At 39.2% G+C, this 14726-nt stretch overlaps 2 protein-coding genes across 8 annotated transcripts in view; one reads left to right on the top strand and one right to left on the bottom strand.

The window, feature by feature from the left end:
• The window catches only part of zswim8 (zinc finger SWIM-type containing 8), a 65399-nt gene extending 59959 nt beyond the window's left edge, over positions 1-5440 (top strand). For both annotated transcript variants that reach the window (XM_008114260.3, XM_016994934.2), the window contains exons 24-26: positions 860-979; positions 2243-2421; positions 4399-5440. In XM_008114260.3, the coding sequence (XP_008112467.2) occupies positions 860-979; positions 2243-2421; positions 4399-4602 (503 nt within the window). In that variant the 3' untranslated portion in view covers positions 4603-5440. The remainder of the gene's footprint in view (positions 1-859; positions 980-2242; positions 2422-4398) is intronic.
• A 4632-nt stretch (positions 5441-10072) lies between these two features.
• The window catches only part of ndst2 (N-deacetylase and N-sulfotransferase 2), a 94438-nt gene continuing 89784 nt past the window's right edge, over positions 10073-14726 (bottom strand). For 5 of the 6 annotated variants that reach the window (XM_016994936.2, XM_016994939.2, XM_003223140.4 and 2 more), the window contains 4 exons: positions 14475-14645; positions 13611-13720; positions 11714-11816; positions 10073-11586 (listed from right to left, as the gene is read on the bottom strand). In XM_016994936.2, coding sequence (XP_016850425.2) covers positions 11461-11586; positions 11714-11816; positions 13611-13720; positions 14475-14645 — 510 coding nt within the window. In that variant the 3' untranslated portion in view covers positions 10073-11460. Of the gene's footprint in view, positions 11587-11713; positions 11817-13606; positions 13721-14474; positions 14646-14726 lie in introns of those variants that run through there. The other variant, XM_062977453.1, reaches the window with a different exon arrangement.

Genomic DNA, 14726 nt, shown 5'->3' with positions numbered 1-14726 from the left:
ATAAGACCTCCCCCGAAAGTAAGACCTAGCCAAGTTTTTTTTGGAAGCCTGCCTGCCAAACAGAACACCAGAGCATGCAGGATCAGGAAATGTATGTACCATGGAGTGTTGTACATGGAAATAATGGTAGTAACAAGACATTCTTGATAGGATTCACAGTTTGTCTGGTTATGCTGGTTTGTGGTGACAACTACTGTACAGTATATAATAAATGTTCTTTTTTTTGTTCAACAATAAATGTGAATTCTTCTTCATGGAAAAATAAGACATCCCCTGAAAATAAGACCTAGTGCATCTTTGAGAGCAAAAATTAATATAAGACACTGTCTTATTTTTGGGGAAACACGGTAGAAGGCTCATAGAATTGGGTTTAATAAAGAGATACCAAAATGTAAGAAAACTGGATTGGTGAGCAGATAAAACTCTTAAAAGAAGATCAGAGGCCTTTGTCATGAGGAGTACATGATTGAAGGAGTCTTCTGTTTGAAAGTGGCACATGATTGTGAGATTATAACAATGCTTAGCACATATGCTACAGGTATAATGAAGGATATGTGTTACTTGACATTGTTTTTAGCAGAAATTTGATACTGAGGCAGAAATAACACTGGTTGGCTTCTTCCTTTTTCTCCACCCAGTACTTCTTTGTTCCAGATTATTTTAACAAGCTTCTCTTCCTCTCTCAAACCATATGCCATATATGCATGAGAATTTGTCTTTGAAAAGTGATGAAAAGGTTAGCTAACCCTTGCCATTCCAAATCAAAGATATTTGCAAATTCTATGAGAGTAAGTTGATGCTGTCTTGTGGGTTTTAATTCTGTTTACCTGACAATGTTTGAATTGGTTCTTCCCTACAGGGATGTTGGCCTTGGAGATGCTTGGCCGTAGGGCTCACAATGACCACCCCAATAACTTCTCACGCAGCCCACCGTACACAGAAGATGTGAAATGGCTCCTGGGTTTAGCTGCTAAATTAGGTAAGTTTTGAGTCAGGAAGAGTGAAAATTCTGTTCATTCCAAGGCAGAATATTCCATCAGGCTCTTATAATCACATCTATCTAACAAGTTCCTTCACTGAGACGTTTCATATGTAATAGTACAGCTAACTCCCTAGATAGAAATTCACAAATATTCCAAGATACTTTTAAGAAAAAATTCAGTTGAAATATAATTTTCAGATTTCTCTAAAAGTACTTGGCCTAAATACCCTAAAGGCAACAGATCCTTCCTGATTTTGGACTCTAAGCAAGGGTCAGCTCTGGTTAATACTTGAATGGGAGATTTCCAGTGAATGACAAATGCAATAACTATATTTCATGAGAAGGAACAGACAAGCCACCCCTGAATATTCCTCATCTAAGAAACACCTATAAAAGCCATGGGGTCACTATAAGTTGATAGGCAGCTTGAAGGCACATACACAAACACTTGGCAGTAGTAGTGAACTTGGGTTCTGAGATGTTGTTCCAGAAGCTCAATCCAGCAGGACCAGTAGTGAGCAGAGATGTGAAAAATACAATTTTTGCATCCTTAATAAATAAATGTTATTTGAGATGCCCTCCTGACAAAGAAGAGAAGAGCCATTAGGTTCCTCAGGTTTCAGGGAAATTCATTTGAACAACAATATCTTTTTCCAATACAGAAAATGTATTTTTGAGCAGAAAGTGTATTTCTTTGTAGAAAGAGGTATGTTTGATGAACCAGTGAATGCTAAATAGACTGTCTTCTGTACAAAAGTACTGCTTTTTCCCACAAATGAATTTTTAGAAACTCTCAAGAACCAACAAACAATGCTTGAAAGTTATATCAAACCCTTTGCATTCATGTTGAGAAAAAGAAAACAATTGAAATCGTTTGATGTTACGTATGGGAATGAAATAAGCAGAAAAGGATTTTCTTTGTATCCAGGCCTTTGGGTTCTGTAGTCTTAAAAGTCTTTGGGGATCACCACTTACAAGTTGGAAACAGCTCAGAATTATAGAATGTGAAAGCCTCTGCCTTTTTAGACAGGCTGCTTTTCCCCTGCCTTGTTTTTATTTGCTAGTGAATGTGGTAGACTCATTGCTTTCTTGTCTGACCTGAGCTTCACACTAATGATTACTCGGAGTTGTTACTCTTTCATTTGCTGGGTAGGAGGAGAGAGGTCTTTCTTTCTTCGTCTGGGATAGTCTCTTTCTTCTTCTACTTCCACTGATCTCCCCAACACCTTTCCCATTTTAATCATATTTTTCTTTCTATAGGCGTCAACTATGTGCATCAGTTCTGTGTTGGTGCAGCCAAGGGGGTCTTGAGCCCTTTTGTGCTGCAAGAGATTATCATGGAGTCTCTGCAGAGGCTCAATCCTGCCCACGTTCACAACCACCTTCGCACACCAGCCTTCCACCAGTTGGTACAGAGATGCCAGCAGGCGTACATACAGGTACATATCCCCCTTTCCACTCAACTGATAAAATAGTCCTTTATTAATGGCTATACCTTTTGAGAATGCTTCCCGTCATTCCTGAAGCGTTAGCTCTTATTTTTTGCCCAGTATGAAGATGATAACCATGATATCAGACTTGTGAGTTTACTGTGAATCCTGATTACATTAAAGTAAGTATTTATGCATTTATTTAAAGTATTTCTGTATTTCCTCCCAGACCCCAAGGGCTTCTAAGGCAAATAAAACCAATTAGAATAATGCAAAGACAAAATATTTTGAAAACACAAGACTTTGACAAGGTCCCCCATGATATTTTTGCAAAGAAAATAATCAACTGTGGGCTAGAGAATGCTGCTTGTTAGATGGACTTGTAAAATGTTGACTGAGTGGATTGGGAATTGCTCCCCGTTGCTCCCCAATGGCTCCTCTCATCCTGGAGAAAAGCAATTAGTAGGGTGCTGCAGTGCTGTCCTGGGCCCAGTGATATTCAGCGTTTTTTGTCAATGAATTGGACGATGGCATGCTTATCAGATTTACAAAGGACACCAAATTAGGGAGGGTAGCTAAGAAATACAACAGAGGACAAGATCAGAAGCCTAAATGACTTTAACAGATTAGAGAGCCGGGCCAAAACAAAATTAATTTCAGTAGGAAGAAATGACTTGCACACCAGCCAAAGATGGGCAAAAGTTGTTAATAATAATAATAATAATAATAATAATAATAATAATAATAATAATAATAATAATAATAATAATAATAATAATTGTACCCTGCCCTCTCTCCCCGAGGGGACTCTTGGCTACTTTCTGGGAGCAGTGCTGGATCCAAGAGCACACCCAAGCTATTTGCACACCTGATCTATTGGGAGAGCAACCCTATCCAGGCTGGCTGAAAATAAAGTTCTTTCATGATTTACAGAAAGTAGTGTGTCAGGAAACAGATAATTTCTTCTTTATGGTGCTTGATGATCCTAGATGGTGTTTTATTTTCTCCCTTTCTGTCAAGGTTTTTCATGTTTGGATCTATCTTATGGGTTCCCTAATCCACTGATCATTTTTTCCTGGTGGAATGTAAATGTGCTGCAGAGCTATTATGTTGTTATGTAATGTTTGTGTTGCTTTTATGACTGTAAACCGCCCTGAGTCCCATCCGGGAGATAGGGCGGTATATAAATAAAGTTTTATTATTATTATTATTATTATTATTATTATTATTATTATTATTATTATTATTATTATTATTTGTATCTTGATGAGGCCCAGGTTCAAAGCCACACTTGGCACTGGGTGATCTTATACTTGATATACTCTTGCTGCATTATAGTGCCTTCAGTCCCTTTGGCGAAGGTGAGATAAAAATGTTAAAAGAAGAAAAGTGTAGAAAGCTGTTAGTTGTGTTTGACTACCTCGGGCAGGAAGGGCCAAAGTGTGACCTATGAGCTGCACGTGTTCCCGTGTTGCGTTTGCAAAACCCCATATACCGAAGCCTCTAGGACAGGCCTGTACAATCTCTAGCTGTTCTGGACTTCAACTCCCAGAATTCCTGACAATTGGACATGCTGGCTAGGGTTTCTGGGAGTTGGAGGTCCAAACATCTGGAGGGCCACAGATTGTGCAGGTCTGCTCTAAGAGGAGGTATTTCAGGATTAATCAGGTTGAGATAGCCCCTACTTCCAGTCAAAACATAGGGCCATTCACTTCACCTCTGGCTTCATCCCTGCCCTCTTTATCTTTCCCCCTTGCTAGTTTCTTTTTTGCTACTGCCGGGCCTTTTCTGGTTCATGGTAGGTGCTAGATGTGAAAATTTGGCCTCTAGCCTTACAAAAGTAGTTCAAGCTCAGTGGTGGGACTTCTGATGCCTGCCAGACTTTTTGTGCCTCTGCAAAAGAGAAGGTACTGATCAGCCAGACGTTGGAAATGATGTGAAACTTTGGGGAGATTTTCAGTCTCATTTCCCTTTGCTGTCTTTTAGTACATCCATCACCGGCTGATCCATCTCACTCCAGCAGATTATGATGACTTTGTGAATGCCATTCGCAGCGCCAGAAGCGCCTTCTGCCTGACTCCGATGGGCATGATGCAGTTCAACGACATCCTCCAGAACCTGAAGCGCAGCAAGCAGACTAAGGATCTGTGGCAAAGGGTCTCCCTGGAAATGACCACCTTCTCGCCATGATGGCTTAGGGGTTGGCCCCTCTTCTCCTTAGCTAGAGCTCTCTTTATGGCATCTTTCCCCATGGGATCTTTTTTTTTTATTGTATATGTTGGAAACCACTGATATGATGTATTTATACCATGACATTCCTCCTCCATGCAATTGTGTCTGTACTCCACCTTTTTGTTCTCTCCCCTCCAGAAGGTAGAGTGAAGAAAATCTTTGGGAGTGCAAGAAAAGTCAGTGTGTGTGTTCGTGTGTGTGTGTGTGAGAGAGTAGGGGGCAATTAGTTAATTGATCCTTGATCTGTGCTTTTCAGTACCCTTTCTGTATGAAAGCAATTTTATGAATGAATGGTGTGTCTGTGTGTTGTGCATGTGCATACACATGCATGTTAGGGGGTAGGGTGGAGCCTGTCTCTTTAAAATATTTATTTTGACATTTATAAATATGTATACTACTTTCTATAAGATTCTAAAAAATTTCATGCATCATAGGGGCAGGAGAGGCAGAGTTTGCTTTTTGCACAGAGGACTCCACCTTCGCCAGTTCTTCCAGCAGCAGCGGCCCAGAAGAGCTCTGGCTGAAGTTGGGAAGGCTCCCTCAGCCAGTCCTGTGGGTTTGGATGAGCAACGGCAACATCTGTAGGATCCAGGACAGGAATTGAACTGGCTGCTGCCATTTATTTGCTGCATAGACTTTGGCCCCAAATAATGTTGTCATCAAACTTCAGAGGACAAGCCTAACCATGGTGGTTCAGAGTTGTATAGTCATTTTACTTTGGCTGGGATGTTGGCTCTCTTGTAATCGGTTTCTTAATCCTTGTTTCAGTTTCCTGATTAAAACACTCATTTTCTTAGACTGACTTCTTTCTTCCTACTTGCATTAAAACCTGAGGGGGTGATAAAATGGAACTAGAAGTGACTTGGAGTAGAAAGTCTGTCTAGAATAGCTGCTCTGCATTTGCATGGCAAGCTGTCTTGAAAACATATTGAACTGAGCACTGGAATAGTTGCATTGAACAGAGATGAGGGTCTATTTCCCTCTGCATGATGAAAATCTGTTGGATCAGATCAAAGGGCTCAGCATCCTGTTTTCAATTAGATTGTTCCAGAAGGGTCACAGAAGAAAACAGTAGATGGGTTGTGTTTGTGGAGGATTTCATTAGTGATCATGATAAATGGCTGCTGAAAGACACAAACACATGCACATGCATCTGTGTATCCTTTCCCTATAACGTCAGTTAACTCAGTTAATCATGGGAAGTATTGATTTCTGGATCTTCTGCCCACAGATTTGCTAGTGGGTCCAAGTTCTAATTTTGCTTGAGAAGGAAACTCATTTTCTCTACATTTTGTTAATCTGTTTTCTAAACAAAAACACCCAAGTGCTCTTGCCACTACTCATAACAGAGGCATTTCTTGGCTTAATATCTGTACTTACTTTTTCTGTCTGGGATGATCTACTCAGTATTTGATATTTGGCTGAATCATAATAAGGGCTCTTTTTTTTAAAATGAATGTCTTTATTAATATCTCTTCTCTCACTGTTGTTATAAAAAAAGTTAAGCTTCAAACCTGTATGAAACATCATGCTTTGTCTTGGATAGTCATTTCTGGTTCTGATCCTATAGGAATATATTTGAAGTTTTAGAATGTAGTGGGAAACAAATCCTATATGTATCACTTTGCTCTTACATTGGATTTCATTGACTATCTTGTTACCCATTTACCCTTTTGGAGCTCCTAATGATCCCATGCTGGTGTTCTTCTGTTCACTTGTAGAATCTGAATAGGAGTTCTGTAATCATGTTTAATGGAACATACAGATCTCATACAGACCGTAGCGCTCCATGTGATGAGGTCCTGAAAGTTGCAGGTCTTAAGTGCATTCATGTAATATCAAGTTTCCATCCTGTGCTGTGGCAAGGAAACATCTGCATAGGACTGTATTTTGTGTCTTCATCGTGATGATGGTTAATTGGTACGTAATTAAATGTCATTTGTAAATATAGTTTACTAATTGCAAAACCTTGGCCTCAACATCCACCAATTGATCTGCAGTAAGTTATGCTACTAGATTTCTAATGTGTTGATGCCTTTTCACTAATTTCCATTCTTAAACTTCTATTCCTCCCTCATAGTAATAGTTTCACATTTCAGTCTTTTACAATCTGGTCATAATATAGTTTGATGTCTAGCTAATTGCAAAAAACAAAACAAAACAGACAATTGTCTATTTAAATCATACAAACTACTACTGAACTAAAATGAACAGTTGCTTTTCAGCAGTTTTTCAAGATTGATGTTTTGGTTATTTTGTTGTAGGACTCTTTACTTGCTCTGATGTGTGCACGGCTTGATTTCTAAAAAGATGCATTTCCCCAAACCAAACAAAAATGACATGTTGTCCCAGCCAATTGCATGTAAAAATAGTAAGTACAAGATCGCTTCGTGAACATTACCTACTTCTTGAGAGTTTTGCTTTTGCTGTAAACAAAAGGGTTACACAGAATCCAGTATTGGTATGGTTGTGCCAAAGAGCTAAATCTACCATATGTACTTAACTATAAGTTGAGAAATTTTAGTAAAATGCGTAATTTTGAAACCCTGGGTAGACTTATCCACAGATTGATGCTAGTTCCTTATAAGCTGAAAAGTTTTGAGGTAATCAGAAGAAAATACACACTCAGTTGACATCTTATTGTTTATAGCGACAGTGATGTGTTTGAGTAGTGTTCCTTGGTGCCGCATAATTCCGTCCTGCCAGTTCTGCAAAGGTAGGCAGTGCTTCTTGGTAACCTCAGCAATAGGTTGTACAAGAGAGGCTTGCAAAAGGTCCCCCACTGAACTTTTAGGGAGGCCTCCTTGATTCATGTCAGTTAGCACCAAAACATGAAAGGAAGTAAATTATTCCTTGCCTCCCAGATTTTTATGACCTCACAGTTGCATAAAGCAGTAATCTTTGTGAACTTCTCTGGGTTTTATCTTAGGATGACCCTAATGTTGTCTGCCCTTTTCAGACTTCACAGCTTGATGACATACTTTGCTACTGTCCTTTACATTTTACCCTCAAGTAATCCCAGGACACAGCATATTATGTAATTTTGGCCCAAAACCTGCCCTCAATTCATCTGTTAGATCATAGTTATACAAACCTTATAACTTGTCTTCCATATTACAACTCCTTTTTTTCATTAGCTGTTTATTACTGTAAAGCATCACTCTCTTTCTCTGTATAAATAATATATATGCAAGAGGTGCAATTAAATGTTATTCCATTATGCCCAGACAGGGAAGAACAAATAACTGTCCAGGAAATATGGAGAACCCTTCAGTGATGTGCATAATAACCACTTCTGTATCCAGCAGTGTTCCAGCTAGTAGTGTCTTATTTGCTTATAGCAGAAGTCTACATTGGTCAAAATTTATCAAAATTTGAAGCTATACTTTGATGAAAGTGGTGTGTATATCTGATAGTACATAGCTGTGAAATACACTAAACATAATGTTGTGAAGGTCTTGCGTAAATATATTTATGCTGAACTATTTTCTGCATTGGTAGAAGTTCATCGGATAACAGGTGTTCTATTGGTCTTACTGAGATCAAAACATGAGAGTCTTAATCCAGCCTGTCATATTGTGAAGGGAGAGTGAGATTGTTTGCTGGACTGGCTGTGGTTCTTGTGCTTTTTGTTCTGCAATTTCATTGTCTTGTTATCTCTCTGGTACACTGTTGCATTCTGCACAGACTGATCGTTACTTTATTGAGCGCTATAGTGGCCTATCCAGTAATGATATGTGCAGCAAATCACCTCCTTGCTCCATGAGATTATTTCGTATCTCTTTGGATGCTGCACTACCACAGCAAATTGATGGATGTTGTTGAAAAACCGATTTTGCATATAAGTGATGATCAGCTTTTGCAAAATATGGGAATAAGTCTAGCATGGATTACAAGTAAACTAATCCCTAGTACTTTAAGCAATTATGCAAAACATATATAGTAACTATCACTTCTGCTGGTATTTTGTGTAAACATCTGACCACGGTACCTGTGGAGGCCACTCTTGCATAGTGATTTTCGGCACCTTCAGTCAATAGCGAAGTCATGATTGTAAACTTGGTAACAGGCTTTTGCACCAGAGGCACAAAAATTAACTCTGCTTTTACCAAGTGATGATGTGGTTCTATTGGGACATTATTATCCTTCCAAATACATTCAGCCCAACCAAAAGCACAAGCTAATGTCCTTGTTGGCTGAAATAACTGGAGGGCACCAGGATAGTAAACATCATATTGATGTAGTGACCAGTAGTCTGAACTGGTATAAGACAGCAAGATTACAGTTGCTGATAGAAAAAAGGGAAGCGATCCATTTTGTTCCATCTTAAAGTTTTGTTCCAACTTTAAACTGTTAGTAAGAGCAGTTTTTAAAGTGGGTATTTTGGAAATACTTCCATGAATATTTTTTTTATTTTCACAAGTTAACTGCTATGTGTTTCTTTTGTAATTAGCCTGATAGTAGTCAGTAGACGTACTCTTGTGGACTATTACAAGGTGAATTATGTTAGATCTGCTGCTCTGTTCAGTACGTCATCTTTTATTTGACTTTGTGCTTCAGTTAACGCCTGCAAAAATATTTTAATTTTCCATAATGAAGACCCAAAGCAACAAATTGTCTTTTTGTAATGTCTCTGAAGAATTCCAGAACGTCTCTCATTGGTTTTCTGTTTGTTTTATATTTAAAGACTTTTGTAAACTATTGCTTTAGCCACAAATTCCTGAAAGTTGTTTTTTAAAATATTTATATGGTGGGCTAGACACCCACTTTTTAAAGAAAGCCCACATGGCTTTTTATAGCTTGCTTGGACATTTGTTATTAACCACCTAGATTAATATAGTGGGACATTTCTGTAGTGTAAATGCTACTTGAGTGTCTACAATTTTATGTAGACTCCCAACTAGACATTAAGAAATAGGGTCCCTTTCCCCATTTTCAGCTCTGCCAGAATCTAGCAATGCTGGGTGAAACTAATAGGAAATTTCTGAAAAATGAGGATTAATGAAAAATATTGGGAAGTAAATTGGTCAAGATATTACAAAAAGAAAAGGCCTAACCACTCAACTTTTATCCTCCTGAAAATACTAAAGAAATACTTATTTTGACACATTTTGGCATATAATTCCTGACTTGAAATAATGCCACATTATCTGAGTAATCTTTGCGAGTGTTTTAACAACATATGGCACACGGAGCAAACCCTGGTCAGGTTTCAACATCTTCCCTCCTCGGTGTGGCATTCCTTTGTGATGGCTGACCATTTTTAAAGATGTCTAATATTTATGTTATTTCCTGTAGTTATTATTTGAGTCCCTATAGACCAGTCACCTAAAGCCCCATGTAGAAACATCTGCCTTATGTCCACAGGTGGCTTCAGTTTAAATCGAGGAATGCGGCAGCACAACCGAAAACTACAACCAAAAAGAAATAAAGTAATACCTTTATTGATTCCAAATGCTACGTCTAACCTTTATTTAGACATTGTGCTCAGCTGCAAGAGCCAAGAATATATTATCATTCAATGTGAATGACATTATACATGAATCCAGTGCAGCAAGCACAGCACTTGCTTCTCTTTTCAGCCACAGGGTTTTAGGTTCGTTTGTTCCATTTTTGGTTAAACAACACTTCCCTTTGTTTGGGGGCATATTGGATGAAATATTATATAGTCCATACTATATATTTACAAACAATGGTAAATTACCATTCAACTGTACAATAACTAAGGCTCAATGTATATAAGCTTGGCTGAAATCGCTATTCTCTCTGTTAGAATGGGCATGCTGAGTTTTAGGAATTGCCCTTCAGCCTCTTTCCATCTGAATCAGCTGCTGCATAAACCCCAGTGAACCTGGCACTTATTTTGAGCAGCTGCCACTGTATATAAGGCATGTTTGGAGGAATGGGCAGGATTTCTGTGATTTTCCACTCACGTAGATAGTGGTTGCAAAGAGGAAATGGCAGGATTTGATCCCAAGAGCAAGATGGAGACTTGCTAGAGCCAAATGATTCTGATCTGATCATAATCTGCATGCCGTGTCAAAACATTAATGGCGAGAGACTACTAAATAGCCAAGAATAACCTGCACTGCACATAGGTAACCCTCTTTCTCCATTGCAGCTATTTGTTGAAAGTTAACACTACCTTTTTACAACCTGTGAATGTTAACACCATCAGGCTTCCCTCATCATTTGCTTCCATCACAGGCAGAACCTCTTCCAGGACAAGGTAGGTTTCTACTGCCTGTTTGTGCATCATTCCCACTCCCACCCCAGCCTAAGGATAGCAGTAACTGAATGATTATGGCTACAATCAGAGAAATGCAATCTGCTGTCCATGTATACCAACGGTGGAAAAATCGTCCTATGAGCCACACAAAAAGGAGCACTCCATTTACAATATTAAGACATTCACTTGCTAGCTCCCTGAGTGTTTTGGACATTAGTAAGAAATGTCCCAGTAGCCTTTTACACATTTGCATGCTTTTGTTGTTCACAGAGTTTCCTTCTTGTGGGGGAACTATAGGTCACAAGCATGCCTATTTCGATCAGTCCTCAAATTCTGGGGTGGAGGGTCAGGATAGCACAATACCACATATGACTTTGTTCATGGAGTATCTATCTTTCATATATAACAAACCCATCAATATTCAAACGTGCATAGTTCGTACTCAGGCCAGCACTCTCCCTGCTCCATCCTTTGGTTCACTTTCATGGTGAAAAGATGGCAGGAGTTTGTGTGCGAGTGGGTGGGTGGGTCTCTGCATCCTCCTCCCGCATCCATCTGTTCAGGGGCTCTGGGCCGGGCCCTTGCCTTCAACTCCAGCTGGCATTCTGGAGTTCCTCTCGGAGCCACGTGGGAAGGGGCTGCCCAAACCTGCTCAGGATCTTGGATAGTTCCATGTTGTGCTCACGGTAAAAGTCCGCCAAGAACATGCGAGACTGCAGCCGTCCAGAAAGGAGAAAACAAATACAAGATCATCATCAGCATTCTAATGGGGAGACAGAAAGACAAGGCAAATCTCATGCTCTTCAAGGGTTAAAAATATATCCCTATTTGACTACTCACTGAGGAATCCATGTCTGGGTATTTTCTTCCTTTACTCTTCCCCAGGCACTTTGTCTTCCCACCTTCCAGCACCTGGCACCAAAATCCCTTTGCTTCATCAAACCTGAAAAGGTGCGTCAGGTTTATATAATGGTATATATGGTACATGAACATATTTTCAAGCTGGAGTGCTCTGTTTATTAAAACTCGGTGACTTTTCAATACAAATTTGCCATTCTGCCCTTGTATGCAACTTACTAGTTTGGCAATTCTTCTGCCCCATTGCCAGAAAAAAAGGTTAATTTCTATAGGAAATGGAACTCTGTTCTAGTTTTCTAAGGAAACTTGAATGAAATCTCATCCTTTTAAACTACACGTGTCAAACACAAGGCCTCCAGGCTGAACCCGGCTCACCATGACATTATGAAATGCTGTATGAAGTCCTGCTGAGAAAATTGCCCACTCTCTACTATTTCCTTCTGTTTTCTCATACAACAAGCCAGCCAGCTTGTATGACATGAGCCATGTCATGCATTTCCTTCAATCATATTCCTTGTAGAGATGTCTTATCTCACTGAATCTGCCAAGAAAAAGAGCACTGATGCATTCCTTGTTAAAGCATTGTGATTTAAAATTATTTGTTAGTGTAGGATTAAGTTCACTATTAATAGAAAATCTGTGGAATTCAGCCACATTAATGGAAAAATCTAACATAATTTAATCAACACATTTTTCCACTTCTTCACAGACCAGACCCCATACATTTCCATGGGCCCAATCTGGCCTACAGACCCAATTTTTCAAATGTTAGGCATTTCAGGAGTTGTTTAAAGAGTAGATCAATAGGTACCACTCCAGTGGGAAGGTAACAGCACACTATGCAATCATGCTGGCCAAGTGACCTTGGAGGTGTCTACGGACAATGCCGGCTCTTCGGCTTAGAAATGGAGATGAGCACCACCCCCCCAGAGTCGGACTCGACTAGACTTAATGTCAAGGGGATACCCTTAATTAAAGAAGTGAAAGTACTTAAATATTTTACACTACCTTTCAAGACAGAGTGATGCCCAAGGCAGTTCGCAATAAGATAAAACAATTACAACAAAAGTACTTCTCTAGACACAATCCATCAAGAGGAGCAAATGTATGCTGTACTCTTTTTTTGAGGTGTGTGTGTATATATGTATATATATATATATATATGTGTGTGTGTGTGTGTGTGTGTGTATATATATATATACACACACACACACACACACACACACACACATACATACATACATACATACATTCAGTTGTAATTATTTTGTTTATTATTTGTACCTAGTTTTTTTAGTTTCTAAATTACCTTGGCTTCTACTTTTAGGAAAAAAAATAATGCAGATTTCAAACAAGGAAGGAAGGAAGAGCAAGTTGGGGCAATAAAAGCAGAAAAATGCAGCCAACCACTAACAGCTTAAAGAAAAAGAAATTTAGAAAGTTCTGTTTAAATACATTTTTCAACATATGTCCTTTCAAAAGTAAATAGTCAACAAGGCAATTAACTACACTCTCAGGCTCAAGCCAGACATAATGTATGAGGTCCAACAAGCCATGGATTTATTAAGAGTAGAAACAGATGACAATGTGCCTCACTTCAACTTATTTCTTTCCTACTACTCATGCTTTTTGCTTCAGTGAAGGTGCCTATATTCCCATAACATCTGGGGCGAGAAAGAGTGGTTTAATGTGCCAGCAATTCACCTTTGAAGCTGGATGGAAGAGAAGGCAGTTGGCATTACTCATTCTCTAAAAAATCACGGTTCTCCGTGAACCAGGCCATCATCACAGATAAAGTAGCTATTAGAGCGTTATCAGCCTTGAAATGCCTCATGTTGTTATACAAGAAAATACACAAAGACAGACACACAACCCTTACTTGAGTGCTTGGGTATAGTTAAACAGTGGTGTAATCCCCAGAAACTTCTGAATGTTCTCCATGATGGCAGAGGGGCTGAGTCGGAGTTCCTGTCCATCCACAATCAGAATCTGGATGGACATAGAAAAGGAAAAACAACAACAGGTTCAGACCTAATCAACTGGCCTTTCGTGGAGTAAAGCTTTGCAGACCTTACATGTGCTACTACTGAGATTTAAACTTGAGAAACATGAAATTCTATACTGTATTATTGTGCGCTACAAATCACTTTGATCCTTTTTGTTAAGTGGGAAAGCAGTATGATTTAGATGGACCAACAAAAGAAATGCTTTGAGGACTGCAACTTGGACTATATTTATTAAACAATGTGAAGCTGTTATTTTTTGCTGATTTTCTCCTCCTTCTAGAAGCAATGCTATGAGTGAATGTATCATAAATCATACATTTAAAGGGATAAATACAAGGGTGTCAAACTAGTTTTCATCGAAAGCCAATCTTATGATTGCTTTCAAAGGGCTGTTAGTAATTTTAAGAGTGTATAAATGTAACTATGTTGCCCTGGCATTGAAAGCCTTGTGGGTTGCATGAAATAACGTGGCGGGCCAGATTTGGCCCATAGGCCTTGTGTTTAACGTGTGTGAACCTCTATGTTCTAGTTTGCAAGTGCTAAACAACTACTTGGGCTTATTTAAATTATCTTGGTTTACTGCTATTCTGGACAGCAAGGTACAAATTTTCTGAGCCTGATGGAAAATCTTCAATTAAGTATTTTTTAAAAGAATATTAAATATCAACCTCAGGGCACAATTCTTATAAAGACTCCCTCTTTAAGGATAACCAAGGCCATCAGAAATGCTGATATACCTGTCCAGAGGGAAAATAGGTCAACCACCTCTCCAAATGTGTGGAATACAATCCAGGGTTCAGGCAGCGGTTCTGTAGGCTGTGCAGCTCTAACGGGGCTTGGGGTCCTGCAGAAATGATCTGGTAGAAGGTGTAGTTGAGGGCGACAGGGTCACTGTGGGCACGCTGATGCTGTAAGGACACATTGAGGGAACCTATTACGAACCCACAGCTCTTTCCAACATGCCAAACACAAGGATTAGTGTATTTATT

This window comes from Anolis carolinensis, chromosome 3 (assembly GCF_035594765.1).
Source record: "Anolis carolinensis isolate JA03-04 chromosome 3, rAnoCar3.1.pri, whole genome shotgun sequence".
Lineage (NCBI taxonomy): Eukaryota > Metazoa > Chordata > Lepidosauria > Squamata > Dactyloidae > Anolis > Anolis carolinensis.
Note: the sequence above shows the minus strand (reverse complement) of the source record. Positions and strands in the feature narration are given on the sequence as shown.